General features: G+C 46.2%; 1 protein-coding gene across 2 annotated transcripts in view; it reads right to left on the bottom strand.

Moving 5' to 3' along the window:
* Positions 1 to 2,683: 2,683 nt before the first annotated feature.
* LOC147659523 (uncharacterized) overlaps positions 2,684 to 13,115 on the bottom strand; it is a 77,104-nt gene continuing 66,672 nt past the window's right edge. For both annotated transcript variants that reach the window (XM_086951677.1, XM_086951676.1), the window contains exon 2: positions 2,684 to 7,379. In XM_086951677.1, coding sequence (XP_086807803.1) covers positions 5,676 to 7,355 — 1,680 coding nt within the window. In that variant the 5' untranslated portion in view covers positions 7,356 to 7,379 and the 3' untranslated portion in view covers positions 2,684 to 5,675. The remainder of the gene's footprint in view (positions 7,380 to 13,115) is intronic.

The following is a 13,115-nucleotide window of genomic DNA, read 5'->3' as shown; positions in this document are numbered from 1 at the left end:
GCCATTAGTCCTCATTTGAGCCAGAGAGGCCGTAAGGGCTTCGGATTGACTAGCAAAATATCACTGGCCATTTCCCATAAAGCATGAGTGGACCTGCGCAGAAGGCACATTGCAATCTTAAAGTTAAGCTAGCTAAAGAGAAAATACTCTTTAAAAAGGCATCAGTACATTTTGGCTATGACCGGAGGATTGGTGGAAAAGGCATTAGGAGTAACTTCACTCATCGATGCCTGTTCCACTAGCCTCTCGGGCACATGATGTCAGCAAAAAATCTGGAACACCAGAGCTTGTCTGTCTCCTGGGCCACGTCGACTGAATGGAAGACATGAGCACGGCTTGGACAAACAGACCATGAGTGCCTGTAAGACCCTCTATGAATGGTACTAGAGCTTTGAAGAGGCTGGATTTCATTGAAGGATCTCAGTTAATAAACGTGCCTGAGTTTCAACAGTTAGCATAGGTCTAGCACGTTTGTTGACCTCAGCACCACTACTGCGAAAGAGGCACTGTCTTCAGTTTGCGGCTGAAGTGGCGGGTATAGCTCAATCACTGACATTCTGTAAATCCACGTATAGCCCATCATCTGTATAGTGCGGGGGAAGCAAGTTGTCTGCCTCCTCATCATCACTGGTCAAAAGGAGGATTTTGCATACCCTGAACATCAAAGTCAGATTTAAGTAAGGCCTCTAACCTCTGAAGTACTTATCTTGAGGCAAAGACCATGGGTTAGAGTCTGGTTGCACACTGACTGGTTTCGCTTTTGTAATCTCATAGTACAACAGAGGTCTGGGGTGGGCCAACACGGCTCACAGAAGAAACACATGCACTGGAGTTGGGGCATTGGCGCTTGCATGGAAAGGACGGTGCCGACCCGGGTAAAAGGCAGAGGTGTAATCTCTATTAGAATGGGCCCAGGAACAGATCCCATGGAGTCATTTGATGCAGAGGAAGTGCCTGCAGGAATAAGTTCAACTGCAGGCCCTTACGGCGCTGTGGGATCCGAGGGTGGACCAGAGAAAGACTAAAGCATCTGAAAGAGCTGCAGCATGGCCTCCTTGAAAGTCACTATTTGCAGCGGAGTCGAAAACTCCCTGGTAAATCGAGGTTCGGCAGGACTAGATCAAAGTCAGAAAGTGCTTTAGGGGTCTGATATTTTGAATGACACCCTTCCACCTTCTTCACTGATTTTGAGTAGCAAGTGGGATCGAGTCCCGTTTGGCTTTTATTGTGTATTTGACTTACCAGAAGACTGTGAGTAGGAAAGGGACTGTGAGTGAGACTTGTTAAGCTCTGCAACCTGGAGATTTGCCTCCTGCTCCTAGAACACCTTCAGGTGTATCAAGACACATTTATTACATGACTCAGAGTCACGACCAGAGCCCAAGCACCAAAGACATAAGTTGTGGAGGTCCATAACAGACATCTGCTTCCTGCAGTAACGGCACAACTTGAATCCTGTTGTTTTCAGAGGAGACATCGTACCACGAACCTTGTCTGAGGTAAATTTAAGGTTCCCTGAAGACCGACAAAGGTGGGAGTACACCTTAGGATCCGTATCAAAGGGCGCGGAATGGACACTACTTATATATGAACTACTCTGTCACTTCATATGTGGTATGGGGTCATAGCAGAAGTTATCAAACCTGGCTCACTGTCTAAGGTCAAATTAAAGTCATATGAAGACTGATAAAGGTAGGTGAAGAGTTCGGGATCTGTGTTGCAGGGTGTGGAAAGAAAGGCTGGCACATATATGTGACTGTTTTATTACACAATCACTGCAAAGCTATATGGCGCAACCTACCGGTCTGCGGGAGCATTTTTGTAAAAATCTCTGTATCCAGGATGGCACCTGGGGATATTCTGAAGGTGATGAGGCTGCGATTCGAAGCAACCGTCAGAAACTGACATATATTCTGAAACAGTAAAGCACTTAAATTCCTAAAAGGAGTAAATCATTATACGGGGAAGTATTAAGTGGGTGTTTCAGTTAAGTCTATAAAAGAAGTAAGATTTATCTCTATTTTTATAGAAGCCAGTATATGCATTCTACAAAGACTTTTGATATAAGATAATTTTAAAAAAACTTTATCAATTACAATTTGTTCGGCAATTCCGCAGAAATATTTAAGTGTAATATTTAAGTGTTTAAAAACAAGATTTTTTGCTAAAGAAAAAAGTAAAAAGAAACGGTGTGAACAATTTATCCCTACATATAGAACAATTCCTTTCATGTAGTTAATACCATGCCCATAGTGTAATGTTAAATGGCATTACAGACTTAGAATAGAGAGGTTACAGTAGGCATCCAATAAAACCGCAGAATGTGCCCTTTAAACAGAGATCTTGTGCCCAGACATAAAAGTCAACATGACGTGGTGTAGTCGGAGAACAGTGTTTTAAGATTATCTACACGTCAGACTGTTTTGCAAACTGAAATGGAACTAACATTTTATCCATTCCCTGACCGCAGTTCAGAGTAATGTTAATCGTTTTTTTCCTGAGGTAATGAAATTGATCCAGATATAGTGTCTTGTCAGCTGGCGTTCAAGCTTGGGCAACGTGAAGCAGAGAAATCTGAAGAACAAATAATCACAGTCAATTTGTCTTTTTTTCATTATAAACGTTATGTTGTATGTACAGGTAAACCCACACAATGTCAATACAGGGGTCAGATTCCCAAACATTTTAGCAATACGGACTTTATTCAACTATTTAGAAAAACATTTATACTGTATAGAGCACCTAATTTTCCAGCCATGATTGCACAAATACATGCACTACTTGGACATTCTAAATACAAAAAAACATTTAGCACAAGTTTCAAATAAAACCATGTGAGACTAGAAGAGTGAGCAACATAAAAAAACAGACAGTGAGGAAGTGTCACGAATAGTAGCTTCCATAGACCTCGAGGGCTTTACAGCCATGCCTCTTCCACAGCTGAAGGGCAAGCTGGAGAGGCTGTATATTTTACAACTCTCCCCAAGTTTTCCCTGTATTAATAACATCAACATGGTATAGCATATGTGTCTGATCCATTATTCATATTCATTTTAAGTTAAGGTACATAGCTTTCCTGACTGAATGTGTTTACTGGACCTAAAATATAGGGCCCTTATTAAAGCAACAGACGGGCTTCCCAGCATCCGATGCGGTTGCCAATGGGTTTAAAAAACCTATGCAAAAAGGTCTGCCTCCTACTGCGGATATTAAATACCAAATTAGTCTTTGGATGCCGTTGTGGAAGGGTAGCTTCGAGCTATCCCTGCAGGTATCAGTGGTGTGTGAATAAAGAATCTAGAAGGCTGCACCCCACACCAGAGGGGTGACCCAAGGCATCTACTCCTGTGGAGGGTGGGGAGGAACACAGTGCAGTCCCCCATTGCCCAGCATAAGGGTTTTTCTCAGATTCCAGAAATGTCATTGTATTTGATCTCCATCATATCTAGAATGGAAGATCACACTTTTTGGTAGCACCAGTAAATCGGAGTGAGCTTTTCCATTGTTTTGGTCATTGTATTGGCTCCCAATGCTTAACAGATTTTGTATAAAGGCAATGTCTGATTCATCACACCATTTGTCTCGCGGCATGCCATTTTTGACTAACGGGTTCACTCTTCACTTACAGTTAAATGTGTAACGTTTAGTGTCCAGCAGATTTGGAGACAATGCTCGTTGTCAGTTCTGGAAACTACTCTCTGAAAAACCTGCCTCTCAACCTCTACATCCCAGACAACCTACTGATTTTCTATAACTAACTCAAAAAATTGCTTGTTTCTACGTAGTATGTTACTATTCAGGAAAAGTCACTCGTTGTTCAGTCTATTACCATTACAGCAAGCAACTAGTAGAGAACATCACGTTCTTAGGTATGAAATATGCAGAACAACACAATTCACTTGTCATGATATGAATATGGAACTTAGAAGCAATGTATTGTGCCTTGTTTAGAAAGACAGAAGGCAGAATGGGTAAGGCAGAGGTCACCAAAACGAATACCCTGGACTACTGCCAACCAGTGTAGAGAAAGCAAATATATGGGGGGAGTGCAGTGCTTTCAAATTGCTTTGACATATGGTGATCCTAGCAGCTGAGGTTTGAAAAACAGGTAGCTCAGACGATCAAGGTACACTGTACTGCAGTAGTGAAACATGAGGTAATAGATACTGTCACCCTAGGGATGCCATGAGGAAACTCTACATGGGTCATCTATCAAAGACATCAATTCAGATTCATGCTGCACAGATGTAAAAATTCAGACCGATGAGAACTTAACATGTCTTTGGTTTAAAGAACGTTTTGCAGTTTTGAAATGTGCTTGCCGTCAATGTGTTTGTGAGGGGAAGCTGTAATAAAGACCTTTAGTTGCTGACCTCAACAGGATCTAAAACAAAAAATATAAACAAATAAGGGGGTGGTCTTGATCAGGAGAGACTGGGTTATGGCTAGTAGACCTTGAGCTTCCCAAGGAAGGTGGGGACAAAGGCAGACAACTTAAGTTGAAGGTCAGAATTAGCCTCAAGGACTATCCTCAGCGGCCCACAATCAGCACCGAGACATCCGCAGGACTATTACAAGAGGTAAACAGCATGGTTTAACATGCTGTTGACCATGATTTGCAAACCACATCAGTTGATATTGAGACCAGTGCATGTCATGAAATGTGTTAATCCCTAACTTTCTCCACCACAGAAGCTCTCAACTCTGTAGAACAAAGTCTTCAATTAAGACTCTCCTGACACTGTTCCTCCGAGTAGGAAAAGGGTACATTTTAACTGTGCAACAAATACCTGTAGTCATATTCAGCTTAATTTTAACAATGTGTTTAAAAACAGTGTTGTCTGAACTTAAAATCCAGTGAAAGTCTTGAAGTTAGGGACCATAAACCAAGATAAGATTATCGAGTTCTAGGTGGCTTGCCCTAGTCAAATGTTTTTATAAAAAACAAATTCAACTTACAGCCTGAACAGTCTTATCCACAGTACTTTGAATGTCACTCTGTCTTTGAAAGGCAACCAGTGGAGTGACTCAATGACTAGAGAAATACTGACCTGACAACCCAGATGACAAGGGGCTCAGCAATCGATGTTTGAAAAAACATTCACCTAACAATCCACATGACATAGGGCAGTGCCATTTTGTAGCTAAATTAGGATCTGAAGAAACTATAGTGTGAGGCCAAATTCAACTATATGTGGCAATACCATAAGCAGTGCATTCCTAACCAGTTACATTATTTTCTTTTTTATACTGATTCTCAGAATGAGCCTAGCTGTAAAATCCATATGCCTGAAGGCCACGAGGAAGGTAGCTCACCAACCTCAATTATTTGCATCTTTTTTGGGATCGACTTTCCAGCATTTAGGACTCATTCACATCAACTGTAGCAAGCACAATGTCTTATGAAGTTCTGGGTAGGAAAGACAGAGCTTCAAGAAATGCTGCATGATGCCTGAGGAACTGCACAAACCATAATGTCAGTTCTGAAAAACTGTGATTCTTGCAATTCCAGTGAGAGTGGAAAAAGGTCACTTCCATAATGAGTAAAGATGCAGCACCAGTCCTAATAAGGACAATTGCAAATGAACAAAGCAGAACACAAGAATGAGAGTTCTTATGACGACAAAAGAAAACTAGCCTCCCCTTTTGCTTATCAAAATTTGGACCACGCACATTCATGCATCTGATTTTGCCTCAGCTGGAACAAAAGGCACCTCTGATGATGTTGGAAGTAATGAATTGGTTAGGATAATGGCCTTAGTAGATTGAGCTGGGATTGGTGGTTTAATAGTACCTTCTGCTGTTGCTGCTGGAGGGTCTGGGTGAGGGGACTTGGCAGTGTCTTCCTTGACTGCAGGTGAAGGAAACGTCAGAGGACCAGTTGTAAGTGACTTGAAGATGAATGTCGCAGCCTTAAGAACCACTGGACGAGAAATAAAAGTAGGAACCTCCAATATCCTTTCCTCTATATATGTGTCAAGATCATCATTTTCTCTTTTAATTTCACCATGGACATTATCAGATGCAAAGAACTGACTCTTTCCCTTCTCCCAGTTGCTAGCTCGTGCTCTTTCTTTGTCACTTAATCTTGCAATCTTTTCCTTAGCAGTTGGCAGAGACTTCCTGTGGTAACTTTTTTTCTTCTCTGGCTTGTCTCCAAGCCGGCCAGTACATCTCTGGTTACCATGGTGTCTCCGAAGTTGTGATTTCTGGCTAAACCTCTTTCCACAGCCAGTGCAGGGAAAAGGCCTAGTGTGGACATTACTGTGCGCTTGCAAAAATCTCTTTTGACTAAAGCTCTTGCCACAGATTGTGCAGGTATGTGGTTTTTTGTTTATCTTCAGCTCGGACTCAGGATCATCTCTTCTGTGGATTCTCTGATGCCGTCTAACAGTTGACCTTCGAGTATATTTCTTCCCACATTCCGGACAAGGAAAAGGTTTCAAGATTTGTTTTTTTTGCTCACTCTTAATGTTAGTTTTTCTATGGATTCTCTGATGACGTACAAACTTTGCTTTCATACTGAAGCTCTTATCACAGTGAGGGCAGGAAAATGATCTTGAGGTTTGCAAACTAATGTTTTTCTGGGTGGTTGTGCCTTTGTGGATTCTATTATGACGTACTAAGTTGTGCTTAAAACTAAAACTCTTATTGCATTTTGTGCAGGAAAATGACCTTGATATTTGTGAATTCGAGTTTATTTGTGTATTAGTGTTTCTGTGGATTCTCTGGTGAAGTACAAAATGTTCCTTTATACTAAAGCTCTTATCACACTTTGTGCAGGAAAATGGCAGAGAGATTTGTAAATTCAAGTTGTTCTGGGTGGTATTATTTTTGTGGTTTCGCTGGTGACGTACTAAGTTTGCTTTCAGGGTAAACTTCTCATCACATTGCATGCAGGGAAATATTCTTTCTCTTGTGGAGCTCTCTGGATGGCTTTTGAGGTGTCGTTTAAGATTGCCGTTCTGGCTAAAGCACTTTCCACACACAGAGCAAAGGAAGGGCCGTTCACCAGTATGGACTCTCTGGTGAATATTTAGATGGTTTTGATTACCAAATTCCTTCTCACATTCAGTGCAGAAAAAGGCCTGCTTTTGGGCATGGTTTTTCTGGTGCTTTTCAAGCCCTGACTTCACCATGAATCCCTTTCCACACTCACTGCAGGAAAATGGCATCCCCCTTTTATGAATTTTTAGGTGATTTACAAGCATGGCCTTGAAATTAAAGGTTTTTGCACACTTTGTGCAGGAAAATAATCTCTCTGGAGTGTTGTTTTTCTGGTTTAAGGTACCATTTCTCAATTGAGAAACCTTCTTTTCACCATCTATGCATAAACGAGTATCACTCTCCTTCATGTTTCCAAGTCTGTCACCAGATCACTGCAAAGTAAAAAAAAAATAAAAAATTATCTGGTGTTTTACTGCCAGAAAATAACAATTTGTAGTAGGAACTTACTATGCAAAGGCCTCTATTTTGAAATATGGGGAAAATACGGATGTGGCTCGTAACAGATGACTTTAATCAAAAACAGGTTTGTGGGGTAAACGTCACGCCCCACCCAACAGATACATTTTACCAGCTAAAACCTTCTGATGTCTCCAGGTTGGACACTGGCCATAAGTGGGGGATTACTATGAGGATAAGAAGCAGCAATACCAATTGCTTAGGTAATTTCCAAATCGCTAGACGTGGGTATTCCTGTGCCTAAGAAATACCAACAACCACAATTTTGGTAATTTCAGGTGCAGGAATGCAGCATTCGTTTTCCGAATGAGGGTAACAGTAAGTATAGATGTAGAACAATAAGCTTTGCCTTGATCTAGTATAACACCATAAATGCAATTATAGATAGAGGGACAGTCAAACAATGTGAGAATGCAAGTTGGTAAGACTCATTAATTATCCCCATATCGACAACAGAAACATTTTGACTATTAAGCGCAAGGTAAGAATCACCATTCTCATAACAAGCAGGTTAAGTATTACTATGAAAAACATAACACATTTGATGTGTAAGCTCTGGAAGTTCAGCCAAAGTGGACTACTAAAACAGCCGTGAAAAAAACCAAGCGGTGAGCGAGTTCAATGACAGGAAACATGAAGATGGACCAGTAACAAGCAATATTATGGGTAAAGATCACTAACTGTCCAGCTGTAGGTTACATCAGACACCTAAGACCAAGTAAGCATCAAGCAGTCCCTAAAAAGATTTGTGTAGAGGAATAAAAAAAAACTGTACAGCATGTACATTGCCGAATTTGTCAGTAATTTGTAGCTATACTGTTGTGCAATGGGTTCCGTTCCTCCTTTTACATGAAGAAAACAATTTGCAGGGCAGACACAATTTGCTACAAGCCTGCTTGGCTGGATACTGCATTACATTTCTACATATATAGGCGTCCCACGCTGACGATCCCAGCTATTTCAATGACCTACGGGTGAAATGTACAGTGGCCTCGCCAGGTAGAGTGATGTGGGGCAGGAATTTCAACTTTGTCCTAAGCGAGGCATACTAACTGTTTATGGGCGGAGTGTTGTACACACAATGCTGCTGTGAAGGCTTTCATAGATATAATTGAGGCACATAACCTAGTGGAGATTTGGAGTCATAGGTTCCCCAACATGAAAGAAGGAACACGCATCCCCACTGCACACGATTCATAAACCAGGCTAGATTATTTGATAGACACACTGGACATGTGCGGCTGGGCTAAACATAAAGCACACCTTCCATGCACATTTTCAGACCATTCACTGCTCAAACTGAGCATTGAAACACCAGCATCCAAACACCAGGTGTTCTCATGGCACCTTTCCCTGCTGGTGCTTGTAGGTAAAGCTTTGCGAGAGGAGATCAAGTCTGGAATACTAACCTACTTTCAAATAACTTATAACTGTGTCCTCATTGGTCATAACATGGTACTTCTTCGAGGAATATATGTATGGTGTCTGCATTGCAAAGCAATATGGCATAAGAAGGGCCCTCTGAGACAGACTAGACAAAATAGAACAGGAACTCAAAACATTGGAGAAGAACTCCGTGAATGGCCCTTCTGCACAAACGCTGAAGGAAATTAAGGCCAAGGTGTCGAAATTCGGAGAAAAGGCTGAACGAGAAGTAAGCATCAGCACACAATGTATCGCCAGACAATATGGGGAAGCGGATAGGCCAAGTAGGACTCTTGCACTACTGAAGCGCCCTGCCTCTACCATACTAAACTGCAACTAGACAATGATGATGGCCACGGTTACACGATTCAGACTCAATCCTAATAGAATTTGTTACACAAAACAGAAGACAACTACACAGCACATCTAGACTGCATAGCAATGACATGAATTGAGAGACCAAGGTAACAGTTCTTAGTGGACCTTATTACAAAACATGACATTGCAGCAGCAGCTTTGGAACTTCCCACTTCTAAGACCCTTAGGAACAATGGGTTCCCTGGGGAATATTAAAAAGCCTATGCCCCACTACTGATCCCCAACCTACAAAAAGTGCTTTCACGAGACAATCATCATTATACTTTTAAAATCTAGCTAACTGCCATGTCCACCAGACTTGTAAAGGCCACTTTCGTTCATTACCGCTAACATATTCGCCAAGATCATCGCAAATAGACTCCTCCGGCCCTAGTTCTCCCTGATTAGGCAGAAGTTGTACCCAGGAGATCATCAGCACACAACCTGAGAACATTATTGGTATGAGACACCAGCTGGAACGAGATCTGAAGGCGGCAGTAGGCCTCTTTGATGCCACCAAAGCTTGCGACTCATTGGACTGGGATGATTTGTTTGAGGTATTAGCCCGTAATGAATTCCTTCCCAGCTACCTTATTTTAATATACACTGGCCACAGAGCCAAAATGCACCTCTTTGGACTGATCTCTGGCCCGTTCACCACTTGCCACTGCTCCCTATATTATCTGCCTTAGTTTCCGAGCCTCTGGTATTCGTCAACTACATGGCCATCACGGCCTGACCTTTATCCCCCCGTAACATAACGGTGTCACTCTACCTGTATGATATAACACTATATCTGTGTAGCCTGGCCAAGAATCTAGGACCAGTTAACCGAGCGTTTTCACTTTTTAAATAAGTGATACTCAAAGTACGGCCCGTGGGCCGATTGCGGCCCCTTTGACTTTCACATGCGGCCCCCTTGATGAACAGCAGAACTAGGTTGCTACCCCAACGAGGGGGGAAAGCAGGAGAGCAAGCAAAACCAACGAGGGGGGGCAGGGGAGCAAGCACAAGCAATGAGGGAGCAGGAGAGCAAGCACAAGCAACGAGGGGGCAGGACAGCAAGCACGAGCAACGAGGGGGCAGGACAGCAAGCACAAGCAACGAGGGGGGGGGGGACAGGAGAGCAAGCACAAGCAACGAGGGGGCAGGACAGCAAGCACGAGGTAACAAGACAACAAGCACAAGCAACGAGGGGGGGGCAAAAAAGCAAGCACAACCAGCGAGGAGGGTCAGGAGAGCAAGCACAAGCAACGAGGGGGCAGGGGAGCAAGCACAACCAACGAGGGGGGGCAGGAGAGCAAGCACAAGCAACAAGGGGGCAGGAGAGCAAGCACAACCAACGAGGGGGGCAGGACAGCAAGCACAAGCAACGAGGGGGGGCAGGACAGCAAGCACAAGCAACAAGGGGGCAGGACAGCAAGCACGAGCAACGAGGGGGACAGGACAGCAAGCACAAGCAGCGAGGGGCCAGGAGAGCAAGCACAAGCAACGAGGGGCCAGGACACCAAGCACGAGCAACGAGGGGGGGCAGGACAGCAAGCACGAGCAACGAGGGGGCAGGACAGCAAGCACAAGCAACGAGGGGGCAGGACAGCAAGCACAAGCAACGAGGGGGCAGGAGAGCAAGCACAAGCAACGAGGGGGCAGGAGAGCAAGCACAAGCAACGAGGGGGCAGGAGAGCAAGCACAAGCAATAAGGGGGGCAGGAGAGCAAGCACAAGCAACGAGGGGGGGCAGGAGAGCAAGCACAAGCAACGAGCGGGCAGGACAGCAAGCACAAGCAATGAGGGGGCAAGACAGCAAGCACAAACAACGAAGGGGCAAGACAGCAAGCACAAGCAACAAGGGGGCAGGACATCAAGCACAAGCAACGAGGGGGGGCAGGAGAGCAAGCACAAGCAACGAGGGGGGGCAGGAGAGCAAGCACAAGCAACGAGGAGGCTGGACAGCAACCATGAGGTGGCAGGAGAGCAAGCATAAGCAACGAGAGGGGGCAGGAGAGCAAGCACAACAAGCAAGGGGGCGGCCGGAGAGCAAGCACAACCAGCGAGGGGGGCAGGAGAGCAAGCACAACCAGCGAGGGGGGGTAGGAGAGCAAGCAAAACCAACGAGCGGGCAGGACAGCAAGCACAAGCAACGAGGGGGCAAGACAGCAAGCACAAACAACGAAGGGGCAAGACAGCAAGCACAAGCAACAAGGGGGCAGGACATCAAGCACAAGCAACGAGGGGGGGCAGGAGAGCAAGCACAAGCAACGAGGGGGGCAGGACAGCAACTACAAGCAACGAGGGGGGCAGGACAGCAACTACAAGCAACGAGGAGGCAGGACAGCAACCATGAGGTGGCAGGAGAGCAAGCATAAGCAACGAGGGGGGGCAGGAGAGCAAGCACAACAAGCAAGGGGGCGGCCGGAGAGCAAGCACAACCAGCGAGGGGGGGTAGGAGAGCAAGCAAAACCAACGAGGGGGGGAGCGAGAGAGCATACACAACCAGCGAGGGGGGGCAGGAAAGCAAGCACAACCATCGAGGGGGGGCCGGAGAGCAAGCACAATCAACGAGGGGGGGGAGCAAGACAGCAAGCACAACCAACGAGGGGGGGCAAGAGAGGAAGCACAACCAACAAGGGGGGCAGGAGAGCAAGCACAACCAACATGGGGGGGCAGGAGAGCAAGAAGGAGAGCAAGCACAACCATCGAGGTGGTGCAGGAGAGCAAGCATAACTAACGAGGGGGGCAAGAGAGCAAGCACAACCAACGAGGGGTGGCAGGAGAGCAAGCACAACCAACAAGGGGGGGCAGGAGAGCAAGCACAAGCAACGAGGGGGGGCAGGGGAGCAAGCACAAGCAACGAGGGAGCAGAACAGCAAGCACAAGCAACGAGGGGGCAGGACAGCAAGCACAAGCAACGAGGGGGCAGGACAGCAAGCAAAAGCAACGAGGGGGCAGGACAGCAAGCACGAGGTGGAAAGACAGCAAGCACAAGCAATGAGGGGGGGCAGGAGAGCAAGCACAGCCAGCGAGGGGGGGCAGGAGAGCAAGCACAAGCAACGAGGGGGCAGGTGAGCAAGCACAAGCAACGAGGGGGGGGCAGGAGAGCAAGGACAAGCAACGAGGGGGCAGGAGAGCAAGCACAACCAACGAGGGGGGGCAGGAGAGCAATTACAAGCAACGAGGGGCAGGACAGCAAGCACAAGCAACGAGGGGGGGGCAGGAGAGCAAGAACAGGCAACGAGGGGGCAGGACAGCAAGCAAAGCAACGAGGGGGGCGAGACAGCAAGCACAAGCAACGAGGGGGGCAGGACAGCAAGCATAAGCAACAAGGGGGCAGGCCAGCAAGCACGAGCAACAAGGGGGGGGGCAGGACGGCAAGCACAAGCAACGAGGGAGGTCAGGAGAGCAAGCACAAGCAACGAGGGGGGGCAGGAGAGCAAGCACAAGCAATAAGGGGGGCAGGAGAGCAACGAGGGGGGGCAGGAGAGCAAGCACAAGCAATGAGGGGGCAGGACAGCAAGCGCAAGCAACGAGGGGGCAGGACAGCAAGCACAAGCAACGAGGGGGCAAGACAGCAACCACAAACAACGAAGGGGCAAGACAGCAAGCACAAGCACCGAGGGGGCAGGACATCAAGCACAAGCAACGAGGGGGCAGGAAATCAAGCACAAGCAATGAAGGGGGCAGGAGAGCAAGCACAAGCAACAAGGGGGGGGCAGGACAGCAAGCACAAGCAACGAGGGGGCAGGACAGCAAGCACAAGCAACGAGGGGGGGCAGGAGAGCAAGCACAAGCAACGAGCGGGCAGGACAGCAAGCACAAGCAACGAGGGGGCAAGACAGCAAGCACAAACAACGAAGGGGCAAGACAGCAAGC

This window comes from Lissotriton vulgaris, unplaced genomic scaffold, assembly GCF_964263255.1.
Source record: "Lissotriton vulgaris unplaced genomic scaffold, aLisVul1.2 SCAFFOLD_428, whole genome shotgun sequence".
Lineage (NCBI taxonomy): Eukaryota > Metazoa > Chordata > Amphibia > Caudata > Salamandridae > Lissotriton > Lissotriton vulgaris.
This window is presented reverse-complemented; position numbering and strand designations above follow the sequence as displayed.